Raw genomic sequence first — 24,442 nt, forward strand, 5'->3', positions numbered from 1 at the left:
GTATCTCAGCTCAAAAATTGTTACATCTGTGAATGAAGTGTGCAGAGAATTAAAAAACTTGTGTGTGTGTTTTTACGCGTTGTGATAAAATGTACGTTGTGGAAGGCTAGCTCACAGTATTTGCTTGTCCTACAATCAATTCTGTATTTTGCGGGTGTTCGATTTTTACAATAGTGTGTGTTGCATGTGTGTATCATCAAAGAAGTGTACAAACAAATATGAGAAGTAGTGCGTTAATTAACATGTATTGTTTGTTGTTATCTTACGAGTAATCAGTGTTCGAATCCATCCCAGTAATAGAAAGAGATTTTTTAATAGTGGTTATGTGTTGGTATTTTTATTCTACCATTAATCAGAGTGATGAGGGTTCGATCCCATAACAGAGAGAATGGGGGTTCGAATCCATACATTTTTTTCTAGATATTTTCTTTCTTTAATCTGACATTCAACAGAGTGATCGGTGTTCGAATCCATTACAGTAATAGAAAGATCGTTTTATAGTGGTTATGTGGTGGTAATTTTATTCTACCGTACTATTAATCAGAGTTCGATTCCATAACAGAGAGAGAATGGGGGTTCGAATCCATAATTTTTTCCCTAGAAATTTTCGTTCTTTAATCTGACATTCAACAGAGTGATCAGCGTTCGAATCTATATCTGTAATACATGTGTGTGTGTGTGTGTGTGTGTGTGTGTGTGTGTGTGTGTGTGTGTGTGTGTGTGTGTGTGTGTGTGTGTGTGTGTGTGTGTGTGTGTGTGTGTGTGTGTGTGTGTGTGTGTGTGTGTGTGTGTGTGTGTGTGTGTGTGTGTGTGTGTGTGTGTGTGTGTGTGTGTGTGTGTGTGTGTGTGTGTGTGATATAGAGATTTTCTTCATGCATAGGTTAGAGACGTAAAGCCTCAGCGACAGTGTTTTTTTGTTTTTGTTTTGTTCAGAACACAATGGTGAATGTATGTTGACTATTCCAAATCTTTACTGTAGGATAACAACAGACTATATATATGTTCTACACACACAAAAAAGAAGTTGCTCTTGGTAGAGGAGCCCAGCACAATGCAGTTTTCTCCGGTTCTCTGTAACAGGATTAACAACATGTTTGTTCAGGAGGAGAGGTCACGCTTCGGATAGAGACGTAAAGCCTTAGCAATGGTGTAGATAGTAGAGGGGAAAGGAGGGCCATCTAGAGGAGGAGGGATTGAGCTGACCTCCGTAACGTCAGAGGAGGAGGAGGAAGATGGTGTCTGTGAAAGGTCATATCGAGAAGGGCAGCTAGCCTTAATCCTCTGAAGTGAGACCTCCTCTCTAAGATGGTCTGTAAAAAGCAATGATAAATTCTTTAAAGTTTGTTTTAGTTGTTTCTGGATTTTTTGGGTAGGGTCTTTCTTGATTATTTTAAATGTGTTATTGAAAAATTCTGTAGTTTTGGATACATAATCAGTTTTATTCATTAAGACAGTAGCTTTATCTGCCTTTGTGATTATTAAGTCATTATGTTTTCTTTTCTTTTTAAGTTTTATGATTTGTTTGTATTCAGAGATAAAATTGTTGTCATTAGAGTTAGTGGAAATGGTTTTTCTGCTTACGTTTTTAGCGGTACTGATCTTATCTAGTTTTCTTTTTATTTCAAACCTAATTTCGTCTTGTTTCTCTAAAGGCATTTTATTTATTGTGGCTTCTGCTTCTATAATCGTGTTAGTCATTACATTTCTTTTATTCGTGTTAGGCCAGTTTTGGTTAGGGCCTTTTGATAGGGTGGCGATTTCTTCCTTGTTAATGTTTACATTGGAAAGGTTAACCACAGGGGGATGATATTTCTCGATTATGTTTTTTGTCAAATTGGTTCCTTTGGGTTGATTTTCAAGTGGAAACTTATGCTTATTCTTTTTCAAAGTGTTTAATTTTCTATCTAAAGCTGTTTTTGTGAAAGAATATCAAACAATTTGTTGTCAGTTTGATTTTGAAATATGTTCCATTGTGCTCTAGAAAGCAGATGAGCTGTTTCAAGGTGAGTTTCACACAATTTGTTATTTAAGAAGGATTTTTTTCTTATGTAAAAATCAAATTTTGTTTTTCAGCCAAATTTTGTTGGTTTTTTGCTGAGTTTTGATCAAATGTGGTGCATAACAAGGATTTTTTTTATTGTTCCTTTCAAAAAAATTATGTGTTAAATCGTGTGTAATACATTGCGTCAGGAAATTGGTATCTTTGCCTAATTTGGCAACTTCAGTTTTTAGGTCCATATATTGATAGGCCTTTCTCTTTGCCTAGTAGGCCGTTTCACTTATAGTTATGAATTTCATTGGGTTCCTTATTGAAGTGGGATTACAGTAAATTAAAATTTTTTCAAGGTCCACCTATTCAATACAATGACATTTTATTGTGATTGAATCACATGTCAAATGGTGCTAGTTTCAGCATCTATGTGCCATCATCAGCTGTAAGTACAAATTAAACAATTATATACATATGCCTAAAACATCTAAAACACATTTTAGCACATTCTAAGATACATTTCTGTAATGATACATGAGATAAGTTAAATTTATGTTACGATTGATTGCTGTAATATAAAATTCTTAAAATTCCGGCAGTTCATTATTTAGTCCAGTCTGTGTACATCCGGGATAAGTTAATTTGTGCTGTTTTTTGCTGTCTATGTGGGTGACACTTGTTCACTTGATACTGGGTAGTTCCAGGGAAGTTTAATTTGATCATGTAAGATCGTGATATAGAGATGAATTCCCACTTCAATTTAAACCTTGAACAGCATGTTGAACCTGTTTGCACAGACATAGCCGGACACACATCGTCCAAGTTGGCGACTGTCCACGTTGGGAAGATCATCTAGCTGTAAAACTAGGTCCTGTGAGGCTAGGCCCCACCAAGATGGCGACTGTCTATCTCGGGAAGGGCATCTGGCTGTCAAACTAGGTCCTGTGAGGTTAGACCCCTCCAAGATGGCGACTGTCCACATCGGGAAGGTCATCTGCCCATAAAACTGAGGTTAGGACCCTCCAAGATGGCGACTGTGAGGTTAGGCAGGCTCTCTTATGTAAAATCCATGTTGGGAAGGTAACTTGTCGTAAAATGGAGGTTAGACCCATCCAAGATGGCGACTGTCCACGTCGGGAAGGGCATCTGCCCGTAAAACTGAGTTTAGACCCCTCCAAGATGGTGACTGTCCACGTTGTAAAGGGCATCTGCCTGTAAAACTGAGGTTAGACCCCTCCAAGATGGCAACTGTCCACATCGGGAAGGGCATCTGCCTGTAAAACTATGACGTGTAAGGTTAGGCCCCTCCAAGATGGCGACTGTGAGGTTAGGCATGCTCTCTTATGTAAAATCCATGTCGGGAAGGGCTCCTTGCCGTAAATCTGAGGTTAGACCCCCTCCGAGATGGTGACTGTAAGGTTAGGCTGGCTCTCTCATGCAAAAATCTGCGAATCGGCATTGTACAACTACTATACTAGGGGTCAATGACTTTGGTTCACAACCGGCATAGTTACACTACTAGGGGTCAATATCCTCGGATGCTGCATCAGCAGAAAAATGCTGACGTCATGTTTTAGAACCTCCCATGCTCTCCTACTTATGTCCATATGGTTCACATTCCACGAACGGACTTCGCAAATTTGCACTTTTACTTTTCAATTGCAAAGTGCAAAGTCTTTCTGTTCCACCATGATCTAGTTTGCAATTTTTAATTTCTTCGCAAAGTGAAAAGTCCTTGCGAATGAGTGATCCGATCAAGTTTATTCCATGAACAAACTGTATAGGCATAATACTCTGTGATTTTAATGCTTTACTTTTCGTGGCGAACTCGACGGTATAATTGTGGTACCATTAAAGTGTTTATCATGGGAAAGAAAGGCTGTGCTGGAAGTTGTCAAGGAGAAAAGGGACATCCTTTTTGGCAACTTTAAAAATAACCTCTCAAATGATGGCACACTTCAATGTTAACGAGAGTACCGTTAACACATCCACACACAGAAGGAAATTCACCCTTCATTAGAAATCCCGTCACCATATTATGTGGATTATCAGGCCAAAGTACTGTTAGGAAATATTACATTTACTATAACATCTACGACTTTGGTAACAGTTCTGCAAATAATTGATTTTGATGTCCCATGCATTGGTGCTACACCGTGCAGCTGGGCACCATTTACAGTACTAGCCAATGTAAGTAAATAAGAATTTGTTCTTTTTGTTGCATGTTTCAATAAATGGCTGATCATTTCAAGAATATAGTCAGCCTGTTTTGGGTTAATACGAAATCACTTGCTAAAGTCCGTCGAAGTGAGGTTATGAAAATTAATCCTGTCTTTGTACGTTCTCTTATTGGATTCTTCATCACTGTCCTAACTTGATGCTAACAAAAGCTCTCGTCGTAACGTGTTTGTATCACTAAACCAAATTCTACGCCGAGAAACTAGTGTACATACTTGTTAATTAACAGATGAAAAGGGACTTTTTGCAAGATTTATGAAAACTTTGCTCTTTGCGTTTCTGTACCAATGGAGGAACATAACAGGCTTGAAAAGTGAAAAGATTCCTAACTTTTCACTTTTCACTTTGCAAGCTAAATCTGAAAAGTGATGGTGGAACAAAATCTGAACTGAAAAGTGCAAAGTTAAAAGTTGCAAAGTTCGTTTGTGGAACAGGCCCCTGAAGTGTCAAAGACTTGTCTGGTGCTGGTCTTTCTATTTGACACCCATGGGTGACCTGCCATCTGGGTGTGGAACGATAATTAGGTAGAGAGTGGGTGAAATCTAGTGTCAGCACGGTGCCTACTCCTGTTGAATAATACTGTACCAAGGGGTCTGCTCTAGGTTTAATGGCCTCATTTGAGAGGCAGATCACCATCAACAGTGTTATATGCCTTCACTCCATATGCACATTAAGGAGAGATTTTGGAATTGAATTCAAGCTTTTCCCAGTGATTAACCCTACTAGCCAAGTTTCTGATAGACTTGGCGATGCTGATGAACTGTTCGACTTTCAATTAATTAATTTATTTTTCTAATTACAAAGTTCAGTCCAAAAATACATTTGAGCTTTCAATCTTACATTTTTTAAATAATAACCAACCAGTTTTGTAATGCAAATGTAAATGTTATGCCCGTTTAAACAAGCAAGCACTGCAAATGCCATCCATTTCATTACTTGTTGACATTTTCAGTGTCTCACACTTCTTGGCATGCAATAATTTAATAGTATTTAAAAAAAAAAAAAAAATTGGACTTCAGCTTTGGAAGGTTAAGCAGTTGTGCATAATTTTTGTTGACCAGGATGTTGAAAGACTTGAAAACATGGATTAATCCTTCAATATCCTATTATAAATTCATTTTAGAGACTTTTGACAAATTTAATTCCAAATGTTTTATTATACAGTGTCTTGTAGAATGTTTGAGTTGTATCATTGTCTGTGTTGTGTTATCATTGATTTATGTTTAATCTAAGTAATTCCACTGAAGAAGCTCTTAAAGAGGGGAAAAACGTGTATGCTGCATCATAATATTATGCAATAAATAGAGTAGAAGTCCGTTATAGTGAGAATTCATAACAGCAAAATATTTACTCGTTATCGCGGATTGTCGTTATACAGTGGGACCTCAATTATCCGTTCCCGGAAACTATGTTTTCCCGGATAATGCATTCAAATTACGTGTTCCCGCGAACATCATAATTAAATCACGTTGTAAAAATCCCACATCCGTTCCTCGAAGAAATATTTCCCGGATCAACCGTCCAGAAATTTCAGCCCCATCAATGCTAAATACTCGATGAAGTGTTTTTCAGTAAACTGTATCTCACGAAAGAATGGCTATGGCATACTTACGGATCTTGGCATTCGCCCCGTCATTGCGATAATTATAGCAAATACTGTACTGGAAATTCAGTCGATGGTGAACTTGCATAAGGGACCATCTTAGCATCGCAGTCGGGTGGTATTGTTTAGAGAATCTCGGAAATCATAGAGCAGAGAGTGGCTACAACAATTATAAGGAGACACAGCGCAATTCGACAGCTCTACTTGAAGACTGAACGAGTTTTGTCAAATGTTCGCACTTATAAAACGTCCACATTATGTCCAGGGTTAGATGTTTATATTTTTACTTTTTTCGATTGTATTGTCGAACAGCACTTTCGTAGGGCATTGTATAGCAACTGGACTTTCAGGCAGGAATCATAACTGCTTCTTCTTAACACAAATCTAGTATTTTAATATTATCGTACGGTACACGATTATGTTACAAGTAATAAATCTCATTGTAGACCGTATTGGACATCAGATATGAACATTAAATGTTTTAATGTTCATACAAAATGTTCATACACGATTATGTTATCGAGACTAGAACAGATGTTGCACCTTACATTAAAAAAACCCTCTTTCCAATTTGATTGGATTAGTGATGGGCAGAATTGAACATAATGCGTTCAAGAACTTTTGAGAATCTATATTTACATTCAAAACCATGTTCTCGAGTTCAACATAACCTTTAAAGTCGATGTAGGCCTAATTTACGTGGTACAAGATTTCTAGAAACTGACTATGAATAGTATACCGGAGACCAAATTACAATGGAAGATTCAGAAAAGAAGGGATTTCGCCATCATGTGCTTTTGTATCTAATGTGATTTATTAAATGAGAGTAACAACTACTTGTGGTCGTTTGGTTTGGTGTTATTAGATTTTTAAAAGAGTTGGACAAATAAATTTGCTGAACTCAAAGAACTTTTCACAGGAAACTGACGAAGATTCCCCTGTAAAATTGAATACAAAGTATCAAGATTTTGAACTCGCGTACCGGTTATTAATGTTTAATGCTGGTTTCGCGGTCTAACTTGTCTGCCTCTCATCCGGAGGGTCGGGTTCGATTCTCGGCCAGGTCAGGCATTTTTACCTGGACATAAGAGCTGGTTCCAGGTGTGCTCAGCGTACGTGATTACCTTTAATTGAGGAGCTATCTAATAGTGAGATGGCACCCCCGGTGTAGGGAGCCAGAGGTAAGGTAAGGGTTATTCTGCCCGAAGGCAGGTCCGAACCTCCGCAGAGGCGTTCCTGAGCCGGAGTGTACGTGCGGTAGGGTGGCCAGTTCCTTTCCGCTTAGGGAGCCAGAAATATTGGCAAAGAGGATTTTTTCACACTAACCATGCGTTACCTCGTTACCTGCAGGCCTTTGGGCTGAGCAGCGGTCGCTTTGCAGGGAAAGGCCGATTGGGGCTGTAGTTTGGTTTGGTTTAGGAGTTTTTGTAAGATTATAATTATACATATTTCATTTTTGTGATATTTAGCCAAATTGTTGATGGTTTTCATTCATTCCCAGATTTTTCGTTTTCCCGTCTTGTTCGTTTTATTTTCATGGTCCCTCCAAAAATGGAGAATAGAGGTTCCACTGTATCAGATTTTTTGTAAAAGTCAGGGGGGGGGGGGGGTGCATACACATTAAAATTGGTATGAAACGGCAATCACTTCGTTCAAAACTTGCGTTTTCGCGGATGACATCCACACTACGGCTTACTCGTTTGTTATTTTTCGAAATCCGACACTATCTGAAAGTATTTGTTTAATTCTGAAAAAATTATAGTATCGCTCCAGAGGCCTCTGTGGCAAACGTTTCACTTTTCTTCAAACAGCATCACATAACCTAACTGTATCAGTATATGCATCATGAAAATATTTCAAGCGCTCATAGAGAAATTATCACCACCTTGCTACGAATTTACATGGGAATATTCAGAAATTTAATAGGACGTAACAAAATATAAACTATCCTCTGAAATCAATACATAACATTAAATTTAAGCGATCATTTGCTTCAGCCTTTATTTCTAACAAGTTAACAACTGCTATCGGCCACATCATTTGCGCATTTATTACGAAAACTTATCCTCCTTTGTTTTGAATTTTCTTGTAGAGAACAGCAGTCAAGGGGTATTACTAATCGACTCCGACATCGCTTTCGAATGTCGACGAGAGAGCTTGCAAGTGTACATAGAGAGAAAACGGTACTGTTTGATCAATCGCATTTTGTAACAAATGTTTTTCTTATTCAAACAGTGTCACCTAACGTGACTTGACCGTACTGTATGTATCATGAAAACATATTCCAAGCACCAGCAGAGAACTGATAACATCTCGCTATAAATTTACATGGTAATAGCCTCTCTGAAATTTAACCAGACGCGAGAAAATATAAACTATCCTCTGAAATTAGTGATGCGTTCTGCTATATCTTGAGGTGTATTGCATTCTTACTTTATTTCAGTGTAGAGTATTAAAATTAAGCAATCGTTTACTTAGCCTTTATTTCTAACAAGATCACAATTGAAATCAACCACGTTATTTATGTATTTGTTATGAAAACATGTTTTCTTCTTTCTTTCCGGAACAGCAGTCGACAGGTATTACTAATCGACTCCGACATCGCCTTCCAATGTCGACGAGAGAGCTCGCAAGTGCATATAGTGAGAAAACGATTCCAAAGGTCGCATTTTGTGGCAAACGCGTTAGCTAACCTAACTTAACCGTGTATGTACCATGAAAACATATATCAAGCGCCAGTATAAAAGTGATGACCTTCACACTATAAATTTCCATGATAAAGTAGCCTTTCCGAAATTTAACTCAACGCGAGAAAATATAAACTAACCTCTGAAATCAATTATTCATTCTGCCATATCTTGAGGTATATCCCATTCTTACTTAACTGCAGTATTTAGCATTAAAATTAAACGATCGTTTACTTCAGCCTGTATTTTTGATGCGTTAACAACTTCTATTGGACACACTCGAAAACATGTTCTCCTTTTTGACGGGGTTCTTGTTATATGTCGTACTTGCTATAGCGGACTTCTACTGTATAATTGACTGGCATATTAATTGCAGAGGTGCCAACTATTATGGATTGTCCGTAATTATTACGGATTTTATCTCACGATTACGGAATTACGGTCAAAGGGGAAATTATTACGCAAAAACTTACATTATCACAGGAAAATAATTTTCTACGGAAAAAAAGAAAAGAAGGAAACATATTCAATCTTTTCGAGCCTTACTTCTAAATCGTCCCCTTTCAATGCTTGCGAGTTGGCAACAATACTTATTTGATCATTACTTCCTTTTGCTACCCATAAGTGTTGTAAAATTCATTGTGAATGAAGGAGCTCAGGCACTGCTCTTCTCCACTATAAATCCTTCAGTAATGTTGTATTTGCTGTGTTAAGATTGAGAAAGAAGTGAGGCCTACATTAAACACATCTGCACTGGAATCGCTTCTGGTTCAGAATTACATAAAATCAGTTTCATGGTCCGTATCGCACTTCAATAGATTCACAATTAAGTATTTATTATTTTCCACCTAGTCGATACAATGATTGCTTAAGGCAATTTAATGGTTAAAAGTGGTACATGTTTCGTATTTTATCAACATCTTCAGCCACATAACACTGTTTAGATGAAAAATATATAAAATTGACAAAGTAATGCTTAAGAGGAAGTGTCCTTAAAATTAACATAAGATTGACAACATTGTTTTAATGTTGTTTTAATGTTGTTTTAATGTTGTCAATCTTATGTTAATTTTAAGGACACTTCCTCTTAAGCATTACTTTGTCAGTTTTATATATTTTTCATCTAAACAGTGTTATGTGGCTGAAGATGTTGATAAAATACGAAACATGTACCACTTTTAACCATTAAATTGCCTTAAGCAATCATTGTATCGACTAGGTGGAAAATAATAAATACTTAATTGTGAATCTGGTTCAGAAGATGAAAATGTCCTCACAGTGGGAAGGATGCTTCAAGGAAATCTACACTGAAAAGCAGCTGCTGCGTGAGAAACAAGCTACAAGGAGTGTTTTATCACAGAACTAACAGATTGTGTGCAAATGTTATTGTATAATATGATATACTTTCAAATAGATTGCTAGAGGGAAGGGCAAAAGGGGTGTTATTATTGAGAAGGAAGGAGCATGCTTTGGACTTGACTCAAATTTTCTCGGGGGCGCAGGGCAATTACTGATAATCCACTTCAAAATTTGGCACCTCTGTAATTGTAGACCCCTTTTAAGATTATTTGTTCAATATGGTTTAATATGACTTTCTCCTATAATGTATTTCAGTGCTATATGTAATGGTGAGATTCACATATTTTTCCCTCCTTTTTTTTTTTTTTTTTTTGGAACTGATGGGAAGTTTTCGTAATTCTTAGTCGTGAAAATAAGGCAGGGCTAATTTTGTATGTATTTTTAGTTGCAGCGTGCAGCAAATGATGAAAATCTGATACCACAGCTTTGTCATGCTGATCTTCTATTGAAAGTGATAAGCTGTTTGAGCCTAGATGACCTAACAGTTGCCAGATGTGCAGGATCACTACTTGTGAAGATAGGGAAGACAACTGTGGGTTTGAAATCCCTTTACCATGGAGAAATCTTTGAAGGCTTGCTTAGTGCACAGAGAGAAAGTGATGTTGTTCGTTTTCGTGTTTATGAGGTAATTGTTTGTTTGGGACTTTCATAGCCTAGAATATTTGACATAATAAAGCTTTTGAGTTCATCTTGTAGGAATAACTTAGTAAAACCTTGCCTATAACATTTATATAGAATTTTTCTTTACTTCATCACGACTACTGAACTTGCATCAAACATAATTGCAACGGCCCGTCCGACTCGTTGGCTGAACGGTCAGCACACGGGCCTTCGGTTCAGAGGGTCCCGGGTTCGATTCCCGGCCGGGTCGGGGATTTTAACCTTAATTGGTTAATTCCAGTGGCACGGAGGCTGGGTATATGTGTTTTCTTCATCATAATTTCATCCTCATCACAACGTGCAGGTCGCCTACAGGTGTCAAATAGAAAGACCTGCACCTGGTGAGCCGAACCCGTCCTGGGATATCCCGGCAGTAAAAGCCATATGTCATTTCATTGCAACGGCCCTATGATACAAGAAATGAATACAATAAAACAACAAAAAGCAACGTCTAAACACAAAATTAAATACCTTGGGCCAGTAGCATACGAACATAAAACGTGGAAGGGGCCCAGGAAAATAGAGAGGTAAGAGGTCAGGATCTTAAATTAACACCTGACTAGTTGCCAGGTCATTAGAAATGGAGTAAAATATTTACGTAATGAATAAAGATTCATTTTCATGAATATTTACAATTGAATTACCATTTTAAATTAATAAAATTAATGAAAATTACAAGAAATTTGATAACTAATAACTAGACTTTGTGGTTTTAGCATTTGCGATAAATGCAAAATATGTTGAAACTTCGTCAGTGTATGTGCCTTCATCTTATATGACCCTTATGAGTGGTTTTTAGCGATTTCCAATTAACGATAAACTGCGAAATTTTTTCAAAATGCAAAATTATACAATTTATGCAAAATAGATGCGAAATTCTCGGTTTTATGCAAAATACACATGTATCTTTTTAAAAACGATGCATTTTTCTTAAAAATAAGATATATGTTATTTATTTCAGGGGAAGGAATTTTTACGGTGCCTTAAATCTTTCAATGTGTGGAATATCTTTCAACAGCAAAACATCAGTGCAAAGAAAAATCAATCGAACAGCGTAATACACTTTCAAGCACACGCGTTCGTTCACTTTGTGTTGACCCATGATCATAGTCAGTTATTTTTGACATAGGTGTTGAGTAGCAGTAGTAGTTGTGTTTTAAAGTACATTAGTGATTTATTGTCTGGTAGCCATGGGTAGAAGCGAAGTGACAATCAAACACCGTGCTGGGAGTTACAGATATATTGATGTGCCAGTTATGCAATCAGACTTGAATGGAAGAAGAAAGGTGTTTTGGATAAACACTGCAAGAGCAGGAACCATGTGCTACTAAGGAAGCAATTTCTTTCTCAACCAGCATGAACAGCGTGGCGTCAAGCGGCAATCCATAATAGCACAAATGGATAGAAAGGCTAAAAGAGCAAACGCCGAGAAACAAACATTCAGTGAAGATACACGCAAGATGTGCCTGCAGACTAATATCCTCGTTCACAAGTTGGACCATCCTGCTTTTCGCGACTACCTTGAAAAGTAAGTGCCGATTTCAGATATATTTTTGGGCATTATTTATATATGTGTTTAAAATACATTTACACCATCTTGAGTGCTATAGCCTACCTTATGATGAGGTATTCATAAACCAGCCTAAATCCCCCTCCGCAAAAGAGAATCACGTGGAATGTTGTTTTGAAATATTGCAATTCCTATATGGCCTTGTTGAATTTTAGGTTAGGTCTCTTAAACTTTCAACCAAAAAGCATGTGGATGTATGTTTCCTAATATGACGATTTCACGTGGAATTTTAGGTTATGTTATTCAAATTTTCGACCAAAAAACCGGACAAACGTGGATGGACGTTATTTTGAAATGTAACAATAGATCACCTAGGATGTAAAATAATTGCTTGTTTTCACGTAGGCCTACATAAATGGAAGTTTATAGGGAAAACCTTCAAAACTCGTCCAGTGATTCGCTAGGCCAGCACTACACTAAGTATTTAAGTATTTGTCCTTACCTCTAAACTTTATTATTATTATTATTATTATTATTATTATTATTATTATTATTATTATTATTAGCATGTTTAAAGAAATTTTATTGGCCCCATAGGTACGTCCCACGTTCAGATCTGACTCAAGTTAGTACCCTGAGCAGAGATTATGTTCCACGTTGCAGAGATTCAGCAAGTGCAGAGGTGAATGCTGCATTGAATGCCCATTGTAGTAATCGCAGACGAGATGTCAGACAACCGAGGCAGATGTGTCTTTTGCTGTTATATGCAGGACGATCATGCCAACTGCAGAACAAGTTTATTTGGCAAGCTGTTCATTTTTGGATTGTGGTAACTGGACAAAATGCAGCCGAACCACCATTGACGCTCTCAACGACTATAATATTGATTATGAAAATGTGCTGGATTTAGTGTCATACTCTGCCAGGTACATGGGTACATATTTTTAGGCATTACAGATGATAATTAGAGACCATCCTCTTCACTTCTAGTGCTTTGCACATAAGTTGCATCTTGTAGGGATGTTATTCTCAAGGAACTGTCACAGTTGAACAATTTGGTTTCAAAACTTAAGATAGATTTTTTCCTCTGTAGGAAGTTGAAGAACTCCTATCCAAATTGTTGGCAAGATAATTTCCCTGATTTGAATGCACCGTTGTTCCTAGCTCCTGTCATCACCCGATGGAACTCTTAGTTTCGCTCAGTCCAGTATCTTGACAAGTACTTCACACCCCTGGTAGAGTTCTTTAGATCTTTTGATGAGAATTCTCTAAATAGCAGTGGACATTGTGTTGGGTATGTTTAGAGATCAGAATATGCTTCTCTTGCTGAAAGTTCAGATAAAGTTTGTTTCACAGATATCTGTTAAAATTAATGTAGTACTCACAGTACTGGAGGGATTGTCCTACACGTATGCTCACAAGCTGTGGGATGATCTTTCCACTATTTGTGCAGAAATGAAGAGGTGTGCTGACGAATGGTTTCTGTTGGAAACAAGTGACCTGCTGGAGAGTTTCAGAAACAATACGAAAAAAAGAGGAAATTAAGGTGCAATTTAAGCAGTGTATGCTTAAATGCATAACTAAGCTCTCGAAGCACATGAGCATCAGTGATACTAACGTGTTTTTCAACAAAGTGTGCAATTTATTTAATCCTGCAGTTGTTGGGCAAAACAGTGGTATGAAACCCAAATCACGTATGTCTTTGAAGAATAAGTTGCCATTCCTTGGTGATCAGTTTGTCAAGGGCTGCGAGGCATATCACCAACAGATGCTGCAAAATATTAAAAAAAAAAAAAAAAAAAGAAAGAAAAATATAAACCCACTGGCACTCTTCAAATGTTGATGGCACTTAGGTTAAAGTTTCCTTCCTTTGCCTCGGCAGTACTGTAGTGCATTAGGGCCCCTGCGAACAGTGTTGATGTAGAGATGTTTCTTTTCAGCAAGTACAACATGATTGCAACTGATAGGTGTTCTCGAATGAAGGATGACACCATTCAAACAATTGGCATGTTGTACTTCAATCATCATTGAAATTCCTCTTCCTTGTATGTACGTTGTACTGTGATAAATGAATACATTCAGAATACTATTTTTCGCTTTGAAATTGTCTTTGTAAATTTTTTTAAAAATATGCAATTCATGTGTGTGTGTTAATACTTCTTGCAGTCTTATGTTGATGTTTGTTTTATTTTCCATAGTGTATTCAAAACTGCATGATGAGCAAAGTGTGATTGAACAGTATGATTTTACTCCCATCTGTTGTGTATGTATTTTGCAAATTGTGCCTATTTTTAACCAGTTTGCTACAAAATGCTAAATTTGAGAAGTATAGATGCTACAGAATGCTAAATTTGAAAATCAAAATGCTAAATCTCTTATTTTTAAATGCGATAAACCACAAACTCTACTAATAACTTTAAATTACTAAATAATATAACATTTTACCAATTCTATAAAACAATAAGAATACTGAAAGGTTGACACCTTTCTAGATTATTACAATGAAATTGATGCCCTTTTAAAAAATTATTTAATTTTAAGGTATACCTTTCAAAATAAAAATTAGAATACTGGCCAGCAAGTACAATTAATCTGCTAAAATTGAAATTTTTTCAAGTAAATTTCAATTAAATATTTAAATAGTCACGGTAACACGGTCATCCACACAAAACACAGAATGTGACTGGATCGGCAGTTAAAATGACACAAATAGATAATTAAATTAAAATGACAACTAATAAAGGGTAGAAAAAATTCCCCAAACTAATTACAAATTTACGAAAAATGATATTAATGTTCCACAATTAAACCAGAGCAACGACACTCGAACAGAAGCCTGCAGCTACCCAAGCCAAGCTATCATTAATTAATAGTAGCCAAGGCCTTCCAGAATTAAGGTGTACACACGAGATAAGATAAAAGGTGACGCAACAAATGATTTAAGAAAGAAAAACCAAAACACGGATATGAATAAGTCAGGTGAGCGTAAACCAAAGAAAGATTTAAGAAATATGAGAAACAAATTTCAATTTCCTACAAACTGCGTTGTTACAGAAGATTTTAAAAAAAATTATCATAACATTAAATGACAGTATATAATTTGATTTACATTTCATTTAACAGAGGTCTACAATTTTTTTTTTAAATAAACTTGAATGGAGGAGGCTTTGGATACGGCATAAGGTGTGTATGAGGTATGCAGTAATTTAAATTAGGCCCCAGGAAAGCGAGAAGAACAATCCCATTACAGTGTCACTGCCAACACAGGGCAACATACAAAATTACAGCACAATTAGAGATCATATAACAAGACTGAGGAAAAATAGAAAGAAATACACTGACCAAAAATTATTAATAAAATCAACCCTCCCCCCTCCCAAAAAAATGAGCAGAAATTAAACAGAATAACACTAACGCTCATAGGCCCATATACCACGTTTTCAAATTACCCCATAACTTAATTACTGTTACATGGTTGGGTTTGATAAAAATCTAGACAGTGTTAATATGATGTTTTTAACCTAATTACAATTTTTTTGTTAAAAGAAATGTTCATTATATTGACGCAAAAGTCGTTGCTGAAATTTCCTACAATCAGTAGGCCTAATATTAATGATGTCACATGATGAAGCTTGTTACTTTGATTTATGGTCATATCTTCTTCTCCAAATAATCCATGGCAGTAGGAGAGCTTCCAAAAAAAAGTTCTTAAAGAATATTTACTTACATATTGGTGGTTCAATATCCAAATTAGTGTAATCCAAAACTCACGTATTCTGGTCTCCTTCAAAGGTGTGTACACACGCACACGCGCACGCACATACACACACACACACACACACACACAGAGAGTTTAGTGCTCACATGGTTTTAAAATAAAAATTAAAAGGTAATAACTGGAAATATAATAAAAAGCGCTTTAACCTGGAGTATTTAACTCCATTCCCCAGATACTCCAATAATTCTTCCAACAAACGCCACGGGCCGTTCATCACGGAGCTCGGCTGAAGCACAGGTCAGCGGTTAGCCGGAAGCTCACAGTTCAGAAACTAACTACGCGCGTGTGCGCTAGTATTGTTTTTCTATTGAACGAATGGGATGATCCCAGCTCTCGACGTAATAATGGCAGATATGTTGCAGATTCCTCTCCATGCTGTATGGTTCATTTTCATCTTTCCTCTGAGTCTTCTATGCTCCATACAGTCCCCTATACTGTCTGTCTATTGTCTCTGTGGTCGTCCTCTGCTCCTTTCTCCAGGTGGCTTTATATCCAACATCTTACTCCCAGCATATTTTTCATTTCAGCATTTAACATACACATACCACCTGAGCTAACTCCTTTTACCTTCTCCAGGATTTTTCCCACCATAGGTTTTTTTCTCATGACTTCAGTTCCCAATCTATCCATCGTGTGCATCTACTGGCAATATTCTCATTTCAGCCACATTCATTTTATCTTTCCACTTTCTTGTCAATTGCCATGTCTGTGCTGCATAGATCATTGCTGGTCTATCATGTTGTGCACTTTACCTTTAAGTTTACTTGGTAGTTTTTCATCTCATATCATGCTCAATACCTTTCTGCAAGACAGCCATCCTGTTTGCATCCTGCATTTTTATCTCTTCCTCCATCCTGCCATATTGTTGGATGATTTATTAAAGTACTTGAACTTATTTGACGTTGGCATACTGTTCTCAGCCAGTTTCACACCTCTCTCCTTTCCACTCGACCACATGAGCCCCTCCAGCCAGTTCTTTGCCTCCTCCTTTGTCTCTGCATTATAATACAGTATCGTCTGCGAATGTCATACTCCAAGACACGTCCATTCTTACACTGTCACTTCACGCATCCATATCAATTGCAAGTAATAGTGCACTTCCACTTTCTTTGGAAAATAATTTGTGATGTTGGCTACATGTTTGATTTTAGTTGTACTATTGTAGATATTTTGTACTAATTTTTTGTCCTTTCTTATATACACATCCTCATAACACTGGCCTACCTCCCTATCCCATCCATAGATCATTGCTGGTCTATCATATTGTGCACTTTACCTTTCAGTTTACTTGGTACCCTTTCATTGTGTGTCATGCTCAATACCTTTCTCCAGTTCAGCCATCCTGTTTGTATTCTGCGTTTTTAACTCTTCCTCCAGCCTGTCATATTATGATTGATCCAAGGTACTTGAACTTATTTGATGTTGGTACCGTAAAGTGGCCATACAGGGCAAATTCGGCTACTGACGAATAGCAGCACTGATCTTCTCCCATCTCCTATACTGAAAAAAATGAACCACTTACAACTAAAATGCACACACAATAGAATGCTCTATCAACACTCGGCAGTCCAAATAATATTGGTGGGCTTATTTTTGAGTCAGTAGATTTCTTTCGCAGCCCCGACTAATGTCTTGTCTGGTAACAGCAGAAAACAAACTGTTCGCTAGCCTCAGCATTCAATTCTCCATTCGATTGGTTTATGGGTTCAAAATGCAAGTACATCTGGTAACTGATCAACACAATTTGATGCATTTTATCCAAATAGATTTTTCCGGGAGTAGTTTTGTGATAAAGATTGTCCTCTCCCGGGGTAACTTCAGCTATGCCAAGAATATACAGGAAAACATTACGCGGCTGCAGGTGTTGTAATTAAAATCCTGTTTACCTCAAGAATGCTTTAGAAGAGATTAATAAAGGCACAATATCGGTTCGGCAAGTCTCTGAGAAGTAAGGGAAGGTTTATGCAGACAGGGAGGGGGAAGACGGTTCCCATTTTGAATGATAAATGTGCCTGTAGACAGACTATGTTGTTGCATAGACAGATATCAGTTTACATGGACGATACACATTGAAGAACTTAACTGACGGCCCAGATATTTTCTAATTCAGAAGACAGTGTATTATGAAGACAGTCTACAAGACTGCTTCCTTTTCAACCTTCTTTTCTTTCCATACAATTGGATTTTATGATTTTCGTACCTCTTATTTAATATCTTTTGTACCATTTCAAATATTTATGCAGTGCAACTTGTTATTTATAATATTATGCGATGCTTGTATGCTTAGGCTAAATAAAATAGTTTCTTCTTTAGGAAAAATGTGAATTGTTTGGAAATATCCTGTAAATTTGATCACAATACATCTGTTTCACCATAAATAGTTTGAATTTGTTTGTGATTGTTGATACTGGGCGTTCTGCAAATGTTTAAAAATATTCACACCGGGCGAGTTGGCCGTGCGCGTAGAGGCGCGCGGCTGTGAGCTTGCATCCGGGAGATAGTAGGTTCGAATCCCACTATCGGCAGCCCTGAAGATGGTTTTCCGTGGTTTCCCATTTTCACACCAGGCAAATGCTGGGGCTGTACCTTAATTAAGGCCACGGCCGCTTCCTTCCAACTCCTAGGCCTTTCCTATCCCATTGTCGCCATAAGACCTATCTGTGTCGGTGCGACGTAAAACCCCTAGCAAAAAAAAAAAAAAAAAAAAAAAAAAAAAAAAAAAAAATATTCACAGTGGCCGAAGTAACACTAAGTCGAAGAAAAATTTGTTTCAAGAGTTATTTAAATGGTGTCCAAAGTTACCCCAAAACATGGGGTAACTCTGGCCACTCTTTCAAAAATCATAATTCATTATTGAATAACAATTAGAATATTATATTCATATTTAAAAATGACGAACAAACATGCAGAACTTACGATATTTTTCAGAAAATTAGAGGGAATATTTCACGTTCAAATTTTTAAAATATACAAAAAAATTGGCCGAAGTTACCCCATTTACGGTATATAGTTATCAGCCAGTTTCACATCACACTCTTTTCCACCCAACCTCATGTGCTCCTCCAGCCAGTTCTCTGCTTCCTCCTTAATCTCTGCATATAATACAATATCATCTGCAAATATCCTAATCCAAGACATGTCCATTCTTATGCTTTCACTTCACACGTTCGTGTCAATTGCAAATAATAGTGTACTTCCACTTTCGCTGGAAAATAATTTGCGATACCGGCTACATGCTTGACTTTAGTTGTACTATCGTCATAGATATATTGTACTAATTTTGTGTCATTTTTATGTACACTTTCCCATAACTCTGGCCTACCTTTCCATCATTGGGTCACTGAAAACTTTCGATGTGAAAGTGCGACATTACACTACTAACAAAAAAGGAAAATGGAAAAATACCAGTAATGTATAAATCTTATAAACATATCTTGTTTCACTATTACAACATTTTAAATATGTATTATAAAAGTTAGAGCTGTCGATTGATTAAAAATTTTGATTGGTTAACTGAATGACTTTAATCAATTAATCAGCTAATTAATCAAATTTTTATATGTTTCACACACTGTAACTTCGAGAAAAAACACCTGGCATAAAACATTTTTATGCCGGGCTGAGTGGCTCAGGCGGTTGAGGAGCTTGCTTTCAGACCCCAACTTGGCAGGTTCGATCCTGGTTCAGTCCGGTGGTATTTGAAGGTGCTCAGATACGTCAGCCTTTTGTCGGTAGATTTACTGGCACGTAAACACTCCTGCGGTACTAAATTCCGGCACCCGGGCATCTCCGAAAACCATAAAAGAAGTTAGTGGGACGTAAAGCAAATAATATTATTTATTATTAAACATTTTTATAATCCGATGTGCTATAAAGAAGACATAATTTAAATTTAAATTGTATTGGTGGGCATGCAAGTAATAAAAAACTAATAAGCAGTTAATATTTTAAATTTATTTCAATATTGGTAATTTAATGGTATAAAAGTATGAAACTGAAGTTGACAATTACTTAGTCACACATCTTTGCTCCAGGACTTCAGACATGTCAGTACGTTTGACATGTTCAGAACTAATAGCCACCCTTCTCATAGTAATAATATTTCCGGCATCACCGAACTCTCTCTCACAAGGAACTGAAGTAATTTGAATGCAAAGCAATTTTTTCACTATGCGTGTGAGATGTGGAAGTTGGGCTGTATGTATTTTTCACAATAGCACAGCTGCATGACTGTTTGTAAAGGTCCCCAAAGATACTACAGTAGCCTGTCCGGTATTTTCTTGCCAGTAGTTTTTTAAAGCAGTGGTCATAACTAGATCCTGGATTTTTAGGTGACATAAACCTTCACTTTAGGTTTCTTGTATTCTTAAAATAGAATATTTTAGGTTTTGCCTCCAGGATCAATACAGGCAGCAATAATTGTCTGTTTTTGTAGTTCTGTAAAATTTATTTATGTACTTATTTCACAAAAGTTTACATAGTCATATTCATAAAAACTCACGGAGAATACACTTTACTGTTTCCTTTGTAATTTATTTTTTGGCATTGCAGTAAATAACAACGTACATACCCAAATTGTCTGGCGTAAATGATTTCCTGTTGTTATTTGTCACATAACACATTCTTAAATGACGAAAAACTTCGTTCAACGGAACATGACGTCATTGCAGCATAGTACATAGATACTAATGCCGCAGGTTGTAGGGGTAATTTTCCTGAATACTTTTCTCCCTGTCATACTGAATTGATGACTTTCATATCTTCGAAACCAAGATTGCGTTGAAGAACCTTCTGCAGCTTCGATGAACATGCTATTCCCAATGCCCCAGGTATTTCTCTTCTGGAAACATTGCCAGTGATATCCAGGGAATCTTTGAGTGGCAAGGTTGCACTTACCAAATAGAGAATAGTTTCTGGTGTAAAACAAAAATGTGTCTTAATATCTGCTAGTAGGGGCCGATGACCTTTGATGTTAGGCCCCTTAAAACAACAAGCATCATCATCATCATCATCATCATCATCAATATCTGCTAGGAAAGCGACGAGGGTCGAGCACTCTAGCGATTTCTTGGCCTTGGCGATGCAGGAAGCTTCTGTTTCATCCAAGTCATTGACATTTTTAATTCCTTCTAGGTGTTCAGCATAGTAAATAGCAGCAGACCGCCAAGTTCTCCAGCGGGTAAGTATCGGCTCAGGTGGAAGAGGTGTTACCGGTAGTTCCTCTCTGAATACCTGTATACATGTTGGGGCTTTTCAGAAAACTTTCTTGACTGAAGAAACCACGCTGTTCACCTCACTGAAGTTGCTTCTAATCTCCTCCGCACGGCGGTGCAGGCCGTGGCCCAAGCATGTAACGTGTAGCATGCTCTGGTAGAACCTGCCCTACCTTTAACATGTAGGCAGCGCTGTTTGTCACTAACAAAAGCAACTTACTATCTTGATTCTCTGCAGGCCTCAATATTTGTAAAGCATCCCTTACTGCTCAGGCTATTGTGCTGTTGTTAGTTTGTTCTATTTCTTTACGAAGAATTAGATGCGGGTTACCTGGTTCATTTTGATCCAGCTCACATTCACAATGAAGCGACCACAACTGTCAGATGTTTAATTGACAGAACACCAAATATAGTGATCGCCTATATCTTCTCTTATTTCGTCTTCTGGTAAACAGGATCCAAATAATTCTTTCTTAAAGTGGATTCATTAGGTATACTGCGGCCACTGATGTCTCCCACGAGTGTTTTCATGGTCAGGTTACTTAGCACGTTCCATGGGACGTTTGCAGATACCAACGCCTGACATAGGTGAAAGTTAAATTTATCTTCAGGCCTGCCAACTGTGGAAGAAATAAACGTTTGCTTACTGTTGCTGCTGGACTTATCTCTCCTCGCTACGCTAGCCATGTGAGCAGCTGTAGATTTATGCTGCTCAAGATGGGATTTCTGCTCACATTTAACCTGAAATGAAGAATTCCTAAGTACTCTTCAGTAAGCAAGCTAAGGTATTGCAATGCAGGTTTTAGGTCAGTTACGGGAAACTTACTTCTTTAGAGCATGCCTGACAGAAGACTACTCGACCGTCTGTAGTGAAGTGTCCATCTGTGTCAATCCATTTTCTCAATAAGTGCGATTTAGGCATTGTTTTGCTATACAACAATTATGGTTAGAAAATACTGCAGGAACCATTCACCACACACTCTGTTGGCTGTACTACTTTCTGTGGACGACGGTGGAAATAATTTTACAGTGCATTTCAATGGGGAAATAACATTCTTTATTTGAAGAATGTGAAACATCTATTTAGGTTATTATCGGTGTCAACCCCTCTTTTAGGGTTTTTTAGGTGCAATGAAATCAACATATTCTGCTCCAGGAAGTGTGAAATGAATGAATTTACTAAAATTTTTGAATTAAATAGCAAGGAAAAAAATAGGTTAAAACCTAAAAATCCGGGCCCTATTCATAACCCTCGTTTTAGAAGAAAGTAATTAATGAGGTATTATTGCTTTACCTTTCTGACAGAAGGACGTGGTCATCAGCTTACTTTAATGACCTGTCAATCATATAGTAGCTGAGGCTCTACACAGGTTTTGTGCCACACAAAACAGTTATTTTTTCTTCACCACACTGTAATAATTTTAATCAGTTAAAGCATATTAATCGGATTTTTAGATTAATCGGGTTGATTAATCAATTAAATTGACAGCTCTAATAAAAATCACTTGCCAGTCATGTTGAGACAGTGGTGAGTTGAAATAGCATGCTGTTGCAGTGAACAACTTAAGACTTTCGCCAAATAAACTTTTAATGTCCACCTATTCAATACAATAATAATGTTGTTATATAGATGTATTTACAACATACTAATTATATACAGTACTAGTTTCGACGCATTTTTGCGTCATCTTCAGCTGTACAAAGAAACGGAAAATAGGCAAATTATATAAAACTCATTATAGACCTTAAATTGTGCGTAATATAAAACCCTATGAAATCTACAATAAAAACAATGACACCTTATAAAAACTTATTGAACAAGTAGAAGACTTGCAAGTCAAACATATACTGAACAGTTCTCAAGTTGATTGATGTCCCTGTGGACATACAGTAGTAAGTTCATTAAATTTGGCGAGCGGTTTACAATAAAACATTTTGTGACCATTCAACTACGGTTCATAAAGCATGTTGATCGGTTAATCGGATTTTTAGATTAATCAGGTTGATTAATCAATTAAATTGACAGCTCTAATAAAACTAACCACCAGTTTTCTATCACAAACTGGTGGTTAGATGTCTTGTACCAATGCGCGATACCAGGAGATGGACCATTCAACTTCACAAGATCATTGTGTTGCAAAGTTCATCAAATTAATGTCATTGGCTTATAAATTCTCAGTTTCAGTCTCCTGGTCCTTCTGAAACTTTGCATATAGTATGAAATAAATAATTTTTTAACACACACTTTCAAATTTCTGTTTAATAGCTTCTATTTTTGGACCTTTGAGTGAATCAGTGTACCTCATTATCTGTCAGCATGTTCGTTGATGTTTCTAATTTCTTTATAGAGTGACACACACAATTTCAAATATGTAAGACAATTCATTTTTTCATGAGCTCTCCTTAAGTAGGCCTAAGATTTGAATAACTTCAGTTAATCAAGGATCATGTTTATTTCATCTGTCACTGATCCAATTTGAGCAAAATTTTCTGTATAATACACTACTGCTTCTAACCATGTCCCTCTGTTGGTAACTAGCAGGTTAGGTGGTCTATATTTTTGGCCTTCAACAAATTGGTCATTGTTGGAGCTCTCACGAGTATGTACCTGCTCACATACGCAGTGTAAACCATGTACTATGCAAGTTACATATATCAGATTTGGGAAATGTACAGAAAGTCTGGCTTCATTGGCAGGCTTCCCTTAAATGATCCTGTCTTGAGGTTGCATGTAAAGTGGCCTTTATACCTATAATGTTTACTGCCTGCTAAGACGAGATAGATCCACATTTACAGACTTCCCACATTTTTATCAGAACAGAATATCTTCATTGTAAAAATTCCACTGAATTAAGCAACCTGTTGCTGCAAATGAAAATGAACACTTGACTTCACTTTCAGCATTACCATATTTACTTGTTTAATTTCCCCCTTCCTTTCTTGAAGTTTAGAGGGCAAAACTCAAGGGGAGAAAGTAATGTGGATATTACACGATGACTTTTTGTAAATCGGACATAAAATTGGGACATACAATTTCAAAAACTTCATTTATTTATCAAATTAATATTTAAAAGCAAATGACTTAAGTAATACAAAATTTGAATAGTTCTGAGATTTTTCTTCAAACACCATGCCGTGTTCAAGTTCAAACATGGCCACTGTACAGGTGAACTTGATCTTGGGAACCTTAGCAACACAAACATTGCATAATAATTATCAGTCATAAAAAGTGCATGAATCAAAATTAGCTCATTAAGTGTGTAGATAAAATAAACGTACCTGTCCTTTACTGTCCACAGCTTTCTTTGGAAGATGTACTGGTAGACAGATAATCTTCATCGGCAGAGTTGTTAATATCCATTGCGTCATCCCACATGATGTCATCCTCCAAGCCATCCATTGCG

At 37.0% G+C, this 24,442-nt stretch overlaps 1 protein-coding gene across 1 annotated transcript in view; it reads left to right on the forward strand.

The window, feature by feature from the left end:
• Positions 1-24,442, forward strand: part of LOC136866188 (26S proteasome non-ATPase regulatory subunit 5) — a 141,664-nt gene that overhangs the window by 41,160 nt on the left and 76,062 nt on the right. The window contains exon 3 of the mRNA XM_067142929.2: positions 10,263-10,502. Within this exon, the coding sequence (XP_066999030.2) occupies positions 10,263-10,502 (240 nt within the window). The remainder of the gene's footprint in view (positions 1-10,262; positions 10,503-24,442) is intronic.

Source organism: Anabrus simplex, chromosome 3 (genome assembly GCF_040414725.1).
Source record: "Anabrus simplex isolate iqAnaSimp1 chromosome 3, ASM4041472v1, whole genome shotgun sequence".
Classification (NCBI taxonomy): Eukaryota; Metazoa; Arthropoda; class Insecta; order Orthoptera; family Tettigoniidae; genus Anabrus; species Anabrus simplex.